This window comes from Ischnura elegans, chromosome 2 (assembly GCF_921293095.1).
Source record: "Ischnura elegans chromosome 2, ioIscEleg1.1, whole genome shotgun sequence".
Classification (NCBI taxonomy): Eukaryota; Metazoa; Arthropoda; class Insecta; order Odonata; family Coenagrionidae; genus Ischnura; species Ischnura elegans.
Window position 1 is genome coordinate 61469129 of NC_060247.1, and position 14507 is coordinate 61483635.

Sequence of the window (14507 nt, forward strand, 5' to 3'; positions counted from 1 at the left end):
TTCCTTGCGTTTACAAGTCGCTTTCTTCAAATATAATCGCGCCATAGGACACCTCATGATACTCATTTGTTTACAACAGTCATTTCAGGCGGTAGGTGTCAGCAACGTACCGCAATGCAATTTTCGTCTGAATAGGATCCACATGGATTCAAGAATCAATCGGGTCTTCTGGGTTTTTATCAGCCAATTTCATTGAGGTTTATTTAACTTTTTTTTCAATCTCTTATCAGAAAAATTATATCATTATGGTCAGATAGGCGGAGTTTATTGTAAGTATACCGCCCTTATTGGGGTGAGATATGACATGTGCAAACTTAGATTAGGATGCAAACCTAATAGTGTTGGGTGCAGTTCGTAAAGAAATCTTTACTGTCGTTAAGTACGCAGTGTTAAATTAGTGCCCAGAAACACTGTGGAGATTTTTCAACTCGGTCACCGTGGCGCCCCAAATCCATCTTTCAGATGAGTTAATTTTTCTCTACTAGCCTCATCGGATTTTGCTTTTACTTACGTCAAAATGTTTAGCAATTTGCGGTTCTCATTTATAAAATGTGGTAGTGTAGTTTCGAGAGTTGTACCGAAGAGTGCATCACGTTTTTCGAAATGTGAGCGTTCGTTTGCATGCAACAGGGGCTACTCTAATTTTTGTCCAACTTTGCGTTACGATCGTTTTGCTTTGCCCAGACTGTTACCCAGAAAGCACAATAAAAGTGTAGTACTTCATCGTGAGTTTCACACATCTAGAACTTGTAACGCTCTTCCTCCCGCATTGGTATTATTATTACGACCAGTTATCAATGTAGTTAGTGTGCTACTAGGTCGTGGGCTTCGGAAATGGTGGCAGTCCTTATCTTCTAGCAAGAGAAAAGAGATACTTGAAAATATCAAAAAGCAGAAGTATAAATTTTTTGGTAAGAATTAAGTACATATTTGAAATCGTATAATTCAAACTTAAAGTGATTGCATCATATTTATTTCTAATAATAACTTTCCTTACCAGGGTGCCTAATAGGTCTCTTCCTCCTATCTAACGGCCAGCATTCGTTATTCCCTTTTCTAGATATCAAAATCTAATCTGACTTATGTTTACCACATCCAAAATTTCATACTAAGATACGAAGTAAAACGAAAATTTACATCTAAAATTAGATCTGAAATTGGTTGGTTTAACTATGAAAAGATTGTAAACTTAGGTTCCTAGTCTCTAACATGTGGGCACAAGGCATTTGTGGTATTTATGGGCTGGAACTTTATTGTAATAATCTATCAGCAACACTATTGCTTTTCCTGTTCCCAATCTCAAAATCAGTTTTCTCTAAAAATGCAGCAAGAAATAGCACAAAAGCAACTCCAACTATTCCATTTTCCATATCGGTTTATGCATAACAATTACCTACTTTGTCAATTCATTTATATGGAAATGAGATGTTCTGTGCTTCCTAGTTCCAAATCTGAAATTTAATTTTGATAAAAATATATCTCCTTGATTCTTCGTTATTCATTATGGTAGATGGTGATTCAAGAGAATTATTTACCTTGAATAGAAATTCTAATTTATGTCAGCAATTATATCCTGAAAATATACTCTGGCACCAATGAGAGGACATTATCAGGATTTAAAGAGGATTGCAAGAGAACTTTTTGTTGAAATCTTATCAAAACTCAAAGTGTCTGTAAGCGTTATTTTCAGCATTTGAGAATACCCATATAATGGTTAAATTAAAATTCTAAGGGATTGCTGTGAGAGATTTCTTTATAGTTTTTAATAACCCTTGTTGAAATCCTCTCTGAAGAAACAGCTGCAAAACCTCCACAAATAAAGCTCTTGCAAGTTGGGATCTATATAAACCCATCAGTATTAAATTCCCTTGTGTTGAAATTCTGGTGTAATTCCCTGGGTAGAAAATGCCTTCGCTTTGCAATAGAGGTTCTTATTGATATTCAGTAACCCTCTTTGATCTCTACGTATAAATTTCCAGAGACCTCTTGAAATCCCCGTTGTTTTTGTTAGGAATGCAAAGCTGGGACTGTTAAAACCTTAGATTGAAGCCCTCTTCAGGCTGCCACGCTGAGAGGGAGGGTGGGGGGCTAACTCCCTCTGGTCCAAAATCATAAGAGCCTGTATTCCAGTGGTTTATGGGTGAATATGGGTACCACTAGGAAGGGAAAGGATTTTATGAAGAGGGGAGCAAGTTCTTGAGGAGCAATGCAGGCTGGAAATATGAAGTTGGCATGGACATTGGACAGGGGTGGATGGGTGCATTCACGTAGAACACCAATTGCCAGTGCCGACAGCTCAGCACCATCAAGTGCAAATAGGCACTAATAAAAGTTTATGTTGTTTCATATGTGTCTGTTCACAGACAAAGCTTGTTAGGACTTTTCGGCACCGGCTGTAATATCCTACCAGCAAACCAGAATATTTGAAACATTATTTTCAGTGCCTACCACACTGGCAAACTCTGTTTATATTGGCTGCAGAAGCAGCTATCATACAAATGCATGGATATATTGGCTGCTTGTGCCAATTTCCCCAGTTCTTTGTTAATGTTCCATTATCTCTTTCTAGAATGTAGCAAAATGTCTCTAATACCATTCTCACGTATAAAAAGAATCTAGCTTTGTCATGCTTCAACTGAGGAAAGAGATGGGGTACTTGCCTAAATTCTTTTGTTCGATATTAAAATCATGCACCCCCTACTCTCTTGCCAGCTTGTCTAGCTTCAACACGACATTTTCTAATAAAAAAACTTCATCATCACTTGATGAAGACATCTCAACCACTAAGGACTAGAACTTGTTTCCAGCTTTTTACGTTGTAACGTTTTAAAAATATCCACCACTAACTTAGCAAATAATTTCAGTACAATTAAAAAACAAGCTCTATATTTTTTAACTTGGGAGCAAAAAACAACATCAAAAAGCCACCATGACTATTACAATACCATTTGTACTACCCGTACTACCGTTCACTGAGCCAATGCCATGAACTGCACCAGTGGGGATCTTGAGTTCTGCCGTATTCTTTTCCTCCGGCCTCTTTCCCTCTCGTAGGCGCCTCCTTTTCTCTGCGTTCTCTTCTTCTCCCTGCCGATCTTGAATTCTGCCGTATCTCTTCCTCCACTCTCTCAATACACCGTTACCATAGTCTTTCTCCCGATCTTTCTTTATAACACGTCTACCTCCCGACTACATACACGACTCCCCTTTTCCGTTCACAATAATCTCCCCGTCCCTCACTACCATTGTTAGTTTTAAATTATTTACAAACAAGATGGTGGCTTGTTTACATTATGTTACAACGTGAAAGGCCACAAAGGCCTGCACTTGTAAATGCCGCAGACAAGCTGTTAGTTTTCAGGCGCTTGAAACCAGCATTTTTCGTGAATATACCTGAAATTAGGAATACCCATCTGCACGAGTATGACTGTATAATGCAGGTATCTTTTACTCAATACTATATGCATGGATATTAAAGGAAACCTGAGAGAGGAGGTGCATTACCTACACACCTCCTAGCTGGATTCACCCCTTCCGCCAGTCCTTTACCCTTGAAATTAATTTTTTGGGTTACTTCATAATTCACATTCACAGCAACATTATTGCCTCGAAAGAATTTACAGCCTCAGTGAACTCAAGTATCTATGCCTCTAAATGAGTGAAAGGATAGGAATAATGGATGACTATAGGGAATAGAAAGAGCAGTGCTGATATGAGCATTACATTTCATGTGGTGAATAATATGGCAGTAACAGTAATACGATGATCATATATGATTTATCATTCACATTTGTATACTTCTTCCTACATGAGTCCAATTGTACAAGAATTTATCTACTATCTATTTATTTATTTCACTGCTAAAATATTTTTATATTATAAGCAAAGGAGAAGTATCACACATTGTGTATGAACTAAGTCATAAAGAGTAAACCGAAGCCATAATTGGTCAAGGCTCTTGACAGTGGTGGCTTCATTGAAGCCCTATCTCTTGCATATCCATCTTGAACGGACCACGAGGGAATCATGAATGAATGAATCATCATGAATGAACCTGACATCTAGTATCATGATCCTCAATGCAATAGGGTAGTTTCCTTCATCAAAGAAAACGAAAGGCAATGATGTGTGATTCCTTACCCACCATTAGTGTATTCATAATATGTTAATTATTTGGTTTTAGAAATCCCAGTTCAGACAAATGTTAACGTTCAATTTTAACCTCATTTGAAATAGGCCAGATTGGTGCCCATGCGATGCCACTCCACGTGATGTCCCATGGGCCTAGATGCTATACAAGTAGATAGGAGTTTTACATCGTCTGAGATTACCAGTGCATGCATGAGGCACAGAGCTAAGGGAAACATCTCTTAATTATCACCTATTAAAATTGCCTGTGGTTGGAAAGTTTCCTTTGTTTGATAGGGTATTAATAGTCCTTATTTAAGCCAAGCACTACCTGCTAGCAGGGTACTCTACACTACCGCCATGCTCGGCAGCAAGCAGCCTGCATCATAGCGATGTTCATAGCCTCGCACCCAGGTGGCCTCACACAGCATCTGCCAGACGCCACGCTGGCTTTCCCCACCATTCATACTTAGCCGTCGCGTTTTCGCACTTGAAAATTTTCACTTTTCATTAAATCGCGGAAAATAGATATTGTCATTTAAAAATCTAAAAGCGTGAAATATGTACTCCAAGAGTAATAATCTTTTGCTTTAGGCAATAAAAAAAGAATAGGAAACCACCCAATTGTCATGGGGAATCAGGAACCTGGATACATATGGTCTGCTGAGTGGCCAGAAAGCCAAAGATCGGTTGTTCGATTTCCCACCCAGGGGAATTTTTCCTCATTGCAATTCATATGAATTTTTCTGCTATCTACTTCTTTATTTCAATGCTGATTTAAAAAATATATTAGTGAAGAAGTATCACAAATAGTCTGAGAAGCTATTAATAAAGAGTAAACTGTTCTTGGTAAGCCAGAGGTAATAGAACTTGCAAGAGGTTTCGCCATCTCAAAGTTGCTAATGATCGCAATTGATAGTTTGCCTTACATTTTGGTTGCTAAAAAATACATAGTTGGCCCTCAAGTCAGGTTATATGTACTTGAGTTTTTCATGGTGATTAAATGACTTTAGTCATGGGAGATTACTTTGATTCGTACAGGAGGTGCAGCTTTAGTTCCTCTTATATGCTATGGATACTATGAGATGCACTTGGTGGAGGCTCCTGTCACAGGAAGGAAGAGATTCATAGTATTCTCCAAGAATGAGTTGCTAAGACTGGCTGATGCTCAACGGGATATTGTGAGTGGGTATCAGAGTGGATATGGTACTTTGCATTATTTTATGGCAAAATTTAATAACTTACATCTTATCTTGGATTTGAATGAGTGGATTTTCTGGGGAAAAATTTTAGTCATTCCTCAAATGTTGTATTTTTTCTGGAATATATTTCATACTCATCATGAAACTGTAATTTTTAATTTATAGCGCTTTATTGAATTTATGATCATGCTCAGTTTTATCCTGAATATTTAATGTAGCCAATATTATAAATGTATTATGCTTATAAAATTGTAATTCATACTCTGCAAACCTTTCCTTTGGGTAAGTATAGAATGGAGTTGCTCACTCTAACCGAAATCACATATTTTGCTGTTTTGATTTAAATAATGAGAAAATATTTTTCTGCTAGTTGAATCGGCATCTTTCTTTCTGTCTTACTTGGCTACATATCATTACAACTGAGACAACAACTACCTATATTTATGTGATTGTGTTAATAATCTTAGTTTGGCTGCCATTATGATAATGATTCATGGATAAATAATATTGAATGCTCAAAAATTTCTTCCTCATTTCATGTGGAGCAGTTATTAGAAGAACATGGACGTCACTTACTCCCATCTTCACATTATCATTATAAACGAGTGGCTAGGGTGGCTACTGAAATTATTGTGAAAAACGAAGATTTGCTTGGTGTACAGGATTCTCCATGGGTTATAATTCTGGTTGATGACCCTGAACAAAGGAATGCATTTGTCCTTCCAGTGAGTGAAAAGTGTCTTTGACATTTTTGACATTATGTCATGTATAAATTTATAGACATGTTTGAGTGTTTTGTGAATATAGTTTATAAATAATAGTTTATACCTGTGGGAAGAAATTAAACTTATTTGAATTTTTTGTCATTTTCCTTATGTTGGGCAAAATGATTCCAGTATTAAGTAATTAGATGAATGCACAAAGAATGAGTGCATGAGTAGGTATGCAAAATGAAATGAACTTCACGTTAATAATAATTGGTGAGGGAGAGTAGTTTTTTAGAGAAGAAAATCTTTCTGAAATTCCATCGAAATAGTGTTATTTATTTATTTTTTTAAAAAATAGGTTACAATTTTTTCTCTGCAGCTGCACTGGACATGTAAAAATAATGTGGGCTTATAGTGCTAGCTGTGAATTACTTCCAAAAGCTGAAATTATAAGTGGGAAGTGGATTATACTGGTGTACAATTTTTAATAAATTTTCTGTTGGCTTCAATTTTTGAGTTGTTTCAGGGAAAAATAGGCTTGCTGATTTTATGACTGTATTTAGTTTTCTTTTACCACGTCAAGTTTTTTCACCACGCCTTGTTTGATTGCCACCCCACTCTGTGTCGAACACAATGAGGCGTCATTGGTCTCTATTTGGCTGACATTAACCTTACACGACTGTTGCCGGGTGACTGACGCTGTAGAAGGCCAGGGACTGGTGCATAGTTGTTTAGTTACGCAGGACATACTATAGATAGATGCTGGCACGTTGTCCAAAATTTCCTTCTGGGCAGCTTCAGTGTTGAGCGGGTTGCATACACTGATATTTTGTTGTCAATTCACATGCTTCAGTAATCGATACATTCATTAGTACCAAACCATTAATTGATAATCATTCTGTATGAGCGGTATACAAGGTAAGATTTTATTTTAAATTCATTCATATGCAAATTTTATATGATACATGATACAAAAAGAGAGTAGATATCCGGTAGCATAAAAAGTTGACGTGATAAGTAAAAACTGAGGTTATTTTCATATCCAGAGACCAAAGTTAGTCAATAATAAGTCTCAAATTTTAGCCAACAAATTGGTTGTTTCTCAGTGTTACCGTATTTACTCGTGTAAGCCGTGCCCTCGTGTATCCTGCTAACCTCCATTTTTGGGCCAGCTCGTGAGGAAAAAAACCTTCCCAGTGCTTTTTGGGTGCGTCCTAATATAATTACACGTGATTCATTGCTAAATCAATAAATTTACGTTACCGTGATTGATAAGGTTAAATAATGTAAGATATGTAATTCTTGTGAAGGTTTCCTAGTTTCAATGCTAAACTCTGGAGAAATAAACGATAAGAATTTGAGGGAAAATGGAATGCGGCTTAAATTAAAATTTGGAGAATTCGTGCAAGCAAACGCATATTTTCACCAGTATTTTTGAAAAAAAGTTGCGCAGCTTCTACGGGTAAATATGGTATTTACATTCTTATTCCATTAGTATGGCTAATAATATGGAAACTAGTAAAAATAATGTGCGGGAGAGATTTTCAAGATTCAATAGAATCCCTTGGAATCCATGAATCTGACAATTTATTCAGTCCTTGGATTAGACATGATCAGTAATCACTAATGAAAACATACCGATGTAGCCAAATTAATGGCTCTTATGTAACATAAAATATTTGTCAAAATTAAATACCTAGGGTTTGATCAGTATGGGGTGTTAAAATAAATTCCCCAAGAATATAGCTGGTTGGTGGAAATTTCCTATTCCTGAAACATTGGCTCTCAGATTTTCAACCGGGTTCAAACCTGCCTTAGCATTGGTCCTTTTTTATCACCAGCATGATTGGGATATTTTAACTTGGCTCAATGATATTTTTTTTTCGTTTTAGCCTCTTTCAACTTTTACTTGTTATGGCCCTTACATGGGTGAGGGCCTAGCCACAATGATACACTGGCGCTAGGAATTGAGGCTGGGGGGGTTTAGGTGCAACTAATCCCGAGGTGTGTGGGGCTATGGATAATACCCACCAGGATAAGCGGTAGGTGCGAGATTAGTAAATTATGGAATTATGAGATACATAGTTCAAAATGGTGAGCTTTACAGCTTTCTAAGGGATATTTTATTAATCCTGACACTATTCTATTAGTAATATCAATCCAATTAAATAAAATGGATTAAACTTTAAAATTTCTCTGAGCTCTGGGGGGGTTTATCCCTCGCTGGGCAAGTGCACCGTAGTTAGGTAATATTGATCTAGGACTTAGGTCAGATGGGTGACTTTAATACCATTTCTGTGGTTCTCTTGTTTGCGATTACAGGTGGCAGGCAGGGTAAATGTAGTTAGCACATTGGATCAATATAATGCCAGGGCACCTGATGAGGGACCCCCCCATGCTGCTGCCCATCAGTCTATGACCCTTATAATTTTTACTATGGATCATAAGTATGAAACAGTGTATCAGATAATTATCATCGATAATTGTATCTTGTACCTTCATACCTTGTACCTTCGAAAACATTTTTTTTTGTTCTTCATCTTCACAAATATGTAATAGTTTTGTTGCTATAAATACCAATCTGATTTCTTTACGTATTTCTTTCCTGGATAGAATAAGTGCATCTTTGTCTTCACGGGAATGCTTAATGTTTGCACCAATGATGATCAACTTGCTTGCATTCTGGCCCATGAAATTGCACACGTTGCTCTTTCACACATGGTGAGTTCAGTCATAGTATCCTAACATCTATTTTAGCCTAGGATTCTTTTTCCCATTCTTTGAATGAATCTGTCTTTTTGCTACAGACATGCAGAACTTCACTAAGTGTCTAACTTTCTTATATAAGCCCTGAAATTAATGCGTAGAACTATTCAAATCAGCCTTTGTTGATTGGCAAATATCACTAACCAATGTAATTTATTCTTAATCTGTTGATGTCTTTCATTCTCAGGAAGAAAATTTAAGCAAAACTCATTTGATACAAATGATGTTGTTCATACCATTTCTTTTAATTTGGACCATCCTGCCCAATGAGAGTGCTGTGTTCTCCCATTGGGTTACCCACAAAGTTACCGATTTAATGGTCAATCTTCCATTCAGCCGTGGAATTGAAGCTGAAGCAGATGAAGTTGGTTTATTGATGGCTGCTAAGGTTAGTTAGGCTATATTCATGTCTATATTTTGTGTTTTTTAATTCATTGCATAGTTCCTGTGTGTAGATTCATGTAGAACTAGAAAAATTAATTGTTCTTCATTAAAGTAACATTTTAAAATTTGCTATCAGTTAAGTACTATTTAAAATTTTAAATGGAAGTAATAACATTATTTGAGGAAATAACTGAAGACTAGCCAGTGTAAGTCACCTACAAGTGCACTGAAAGTGAAAAAATTCCATAGAAAATAAATTATTTGCCTTGACCAATATTTGAACCTGGATCTCCTAAATACATACCAGATGTCACATGAACAACCAAGACATCTTCTTCAAAGCTCTGGCTGGGAAGTACGTAACTATATTCATAGGTGCTTTGCCTGTTGCAAATTCTGGAGATCTGGATTTGAATCCCTATCATGGCAAATGATTTTTCCTCTGTGGAATTTTTGAAGTAGTTGTGGTCACCATCACAGTTGTTGTTACCTTTGTAAATATTTATGATAATATCCTAAGAGGTTAACATGTTGACCGGCATGTTGTAGTGACCAACAATGATAGTTTCCACCACATGAGGCTTGTCATAGTGACTGGCCATAGTGAGCAACTAAATTCCATTTGGATTTCTGGTGCCAAAGGTTTCCGAGACCTATTTTTTAGGCATGGATCATGACCAAAGTGGTCATTATGACTGCAGTGCTTCAAAACACAGTAAAATTCATTTTAGAGTCATTTGCACATAAGGTGTAAGAATTTCTTGTGTGGTGCATTTTCAGCTAGAGTATATACATACTTTATATCATATCAGAAAATATTGAACGTATTTTACCTCTAATTCCAAGGCGAAGAAATATTCTAGTCATTTGGATAGCCTTACATTTTCAAATGGCATTTTTGGCCGAGACCTGTCGAAGGAATACTGCAAAGTAAAAATTATTTTCAGGAAACTATTGGTGGATTACAAATTATAGTTACATTTTGGAAAGTATAGTGATAAAAAGTAAATATAACTTGAAATGTAATAGTTGCTGTTACCTAAATAAATTTTACCTTGTTATTCTCCATCTCAATTCATGTCTGTACAGCCCAATTTTCATGTGGCTGTGATAATAGCAGTATCATCTCAGTACGGCCTTGCATGTGAGGGATAAACAAATGGCAATATTAATGCATCAGAATTTGCATTCATTTTGGTGTCCAAATGGTCAAAAAATATTCATTTATCTGGGTGTTAGGCTACTCCTGTATCAAAATGTATCTGCCTTCATTTCTGGGATGTATGCTGAGTAAAAATGGATACATAGAGACAAGAGTGTTGAATGCATCCAAACTTCTAATAAAAGTTTGCTAATGATGAAGCCTTCTGCGTTACATATGTGTCCATAATCTGATTTTTTTCTAGGCATGCTTTGATGTTAGGGAATCAGCTGTGTTATGGGCAAAAATGGACAAACTCGTAGCTGGTAATGATGATGTGGAGTGGCTATCCACTCACCCAAGCTTCAGTACCCGTAAAAGTCTTATGGAGTTCCACATTCCCACTGCTATCAAAGTGAGGGAATATTGCCAGGTAAGCCGCAATTTCAAATTTTCTTCATCTGTATTCTACAAATTTATGTTTTAGATTAGGTATGATTCTACTCACATTCAAAAATGTATCTTATATTTAGCGCATAGTGTTGAAAATTTTCACCAATTGATTTTGATTTGATGTATTTGTCATGACCAGGCTCACATTTATTCAGTAATTTCAGTTCATTTTTTAATCCGCCGGTTCTGTATATCTTTAAGTTTTTAGTGATCAAAGTCAAGTTGAATATGCATTTCTAACAATTAAATATACACAATGAACCCATTAATAAATCATAATAATTTGATTTTCTTGTCATCTACCTCAATATCACCATCAAAAATGAAAATCAGTTTGGTAAATTTCAGAGAAAGATTTTCTCTGGCACTATTTCATCTATCAGCTTTTTTATATGATTAATCCAATCAGAGCACATTAAACTACATATCTACATACATAGTTTTTTATGAGGTAGAAATCTTGTTAACTAATGTGTAGAGATGTGCGAATAGTATCCGCGAATACTCGAATACCTTGAATATTAGAAAGTATTCGATATTCGAGGTTTCGAATAGCTATGCGAAAAGTACCGCCTCGAATACTTTGAATTTCGCGTCATACACTGTCGCACGCACGTCGTTGGTAGTTGACTCGGAAAAATGTGGAGAACTGTAGTCATTTAGTGCTCGCAGCGCCGTTTTACGCAACTTGACGAATTACATCAAATTCGTGGATTTTAGCGGTGAAAAGAGTTCGACGAGGGGAACCGAAAATGGTCGGGTGAAAAAATCCGAAAATCCCCGATTCCCCCCACCAGGAGAACCTCAGTGCCGTGGGATAGCAACCTTAGGGCATTTCCCACGATCCGCTATCCCCCTCCATTCAGCACTCGCCTCATCCACTCTGACGCTTTCCTCTTCTTCGAAATAAAAAAAAGGTCACAGCTCGCGCAGGGATCATATTACGAAGACCTTAGCTTCGAAAAAATACCGGGTTACACGAGAACAATAGAAACGTGTTTCCGGCCCTCCCTTTTCTCCCCCACTGACCTTTTTTTTCCTACCAGCTTAGAAGTTCTCCATTTCTGTGGAGGTCAACCGCTGCATGAGTCATCTATTAGCACAAAAGGTGTCTAAGAATGACTTTCGTCAATTGATGTTACACCTTTATTGGATTGAAATATTAGTAATGTGCATGTAATTTCAAAAAGAATAAGACCAAACACGACGTATTTCTGAGTTTATTTAAGCATTTTACGCAAAGAAATAAATGTCAAAATACGACGGAGACTTAGCATTCTGGCGAAACTCGATATGAGCAGCAGAGCTTCTTGGAAGTTGATGCGGTATTTTTTTCCGAAAGCATATATCAAGTTACAATTAATGAGTGGTGCTATAAATCTTTATTGTTACAGTCCCAGACAAAGGGATATTTTCACAGAATATTTGGTTTCTCCCTGATAGCAATTCCAATTCATCTTCTTCTCTCGTGAGAACTCCCAAAGATGGACTGAAAATAATTGAAGAAAATCCGGTGGAAAAGAGCTTGTATTTTGCAAAATGCCTCAGATTGTCAGCTAGCACTTGGCAGCAGAAGTGGGGGTAAAGCGATGTTAGTTGAATTAATTATATGCCCAATTGTTTCCATAAAATTAAAATATTCATTAATCAGCTAAATTCCTGTTCGAATCATTTAAAGTAAATCAAAATTACTCCCCAAAATCTTGTGTTGCCTGCTGCATAGGCAACCGAGTCAAGCATTCCAGCATTCATCATTTAGTATTCGAGGTATTCGAAATTCGAGGTATTCGAATATTCGAGCAATGATTTAATATTCGAATTCGAGAAATCTGCTATTCGACCCATCTCTACTAATGTGTTATCTTAATGAGATGCTACGTTGGCAGTGGAGACAATTAAATGCTTGGGCTATGGTGGAATAATGTTTTCTAAAAAATTTTGTGCTGCCTCTATCGTTCTGTTGCAAAATAGATTCCCTTTCCACTGCCATATTATTTTTTGGCCTAATTCACAGAAAGGTAAATCCAAAAACCCATTCATCTTCCTCTCTTCATTGTACAAATTGAAGAATACTGACAGCATAGGTGATTCTCTATGATACTATGATGGTGACACATAATACATATAATCTCTTTAAGATTTTAAGAATGATATTTAACTCCCTGATGTTACATACAGTTTTCCTCTCCCTTCTTTTGCTAGAGAATTAAAGAGATTAAAATTATCTGTTGCACTCTATTTGGATGACTAGAGTCTTGGGATGTTCAGGGCAGGTAAGGTGACTGTAAACCATCACCAACTTTTATAAAGAAAAAATGAAGATGAGGTGATGTGTTTGAATTCCACTGACTCTGTTCTAGGTCCAAGAATGATTAATAGGTCGTAAAAAAAATCCAATTTTCTTTCAAAGGGATAGTGGCAGAACAAAATTTTCTGGCCAACTTTTCCCTCAATTGTTTGTCATAGTAAAACCCTGTTATTAGCTCTGTTTTTAGTTTTTGTGATATCATGAACATTATTGTAGTTATGGGGGTCTTAGGGGTATAAATCCACCCCCAAAACCTTAAAAATTTGTACATATTTTAAAGTGAAGTTTTGTATACATACCTATTATTACCTGGAGTGGTGTACTATTCAATTTGATCCACTCTCTCCCCACCCCAAAATCTGAGTCCCAGTCATGCCACTGAACATGAATATGAAATGAAAATTTAGCCCAAGCTTACATTTATAAGGTAAGGGTATACATATTCTTTTACATTTGCATTTTGTTTCAAAAATTTCCTTGAAAGTCTTCATTTTTCAATGTTTTTTTATAAATGGGTCAAACTGTTTGGCTAACAACGTTTTCTCCTGCAGCTTAAATGCTGCTTTCCCAAAGAGTAGATGCTTTTGTTTCTGTCTACTGCTCCAGTTATAAACGTTTTTACTAGTTGCTTAGTATTGGAAATATAAATTGGTTGACTGCTGATGCTAAATGTTGAAGGTATTTTTCTGGGGCCACAGTGGAATTTTATGCCATCAGCCATGTATGTATCATTGTACCAAAGGGAATTCGTTTGAGTTAAAATTTCTCTGTGCAGAGAAAAAAAATCCACTTGAACGATACTTACTGAACACGGCTGTGTAATATGCAGAAAGAAGGTCTGAAGAGTAGTAAATTGATGTGTAATTATATCTATCATTCTCATTGAAAGTGTTTTCATTTTTCTTTTAGTGTCCTCCTCTGTTTGGAGTAAGAATTTGAACATTCAAATCACGATAAATGTACCTGTACTGGATAATAAATATTGTATACTCAGTGAAGGGTCAGTGCATCTAAGACTTTCAATATATTTTGTAAATATGTAGTGGAATGGAATAGTGGAATGTTGAAACTGTTACAGTTGCTCATTAATGACTATGTATATTTATATTTTCAGTATTTAAATAAAAAATGTGGCTCCTGATGGGGATGCTTATTGTTTTATCATTTCATGATTTTAATTTTCATGCTAATTAGTTAATATAGATTGTAAAATTGGACTAATTCATTCAGTTCTGGTTGATGATCACTTATTGCCTCTATTGATATTATTGCTATATTTTTCAGAGCTCAAATCAATTAGCCCAAGAGCTATTAAACGCCCTTCTTTTTTGTGTTCTATGAATTGTTAGTGGGTTGCATACATTCTGCAGAGAAACAACCTTGAACATTTTTCAACAAAATATATTGTGCTGCTCGAT

At 36.3% G+C, this 14507-nt stretch overlaps 1 protein-coding gene across 4 annotated transcripts; it reads left to right on the forward strand.

The window, feature by feature from the left end:
* The first annotated feature begins 96 nt into the window (after nt 1-96).
* On the forward strand, nt 97-14230 carry LOC124153827 (metalloendopeptidase OMA1, mitochondrial-like). Of its 4 annotated transcripts, none has more exons than XM_046527204.1 (7): nt 97-197; nt 5170-5309; nt 5879-6055; nt 8651-8758; nt 8991-9191; nt 10594-10761; nt 13999-14230. In XM_046527204.1, exons 2-7 carry the CDS (start codon nt 5214-5216, stop codon nt 14026-14028), a joined length of 780 nt encoding a protein of 259 aa, XP_046383160.1. In that variant the 5' UTR covers nt 97-197; nt 5170-5213; the 3' UTR covers nt 14029-14230. The 4 variants fall into 4 exon arrangements, with proteins under 4 accessions (XP_046383160.1, XP_046383158.1, XP_046383159.1 ...); XM_046527202.1 differs by having other exon boundaries at nt 101-911; XM_046527203.1 differs by having other exon boundaries at nt 104-462.
* Nucleotides 14231-14507: the final 277 nt, after the last annotated feature.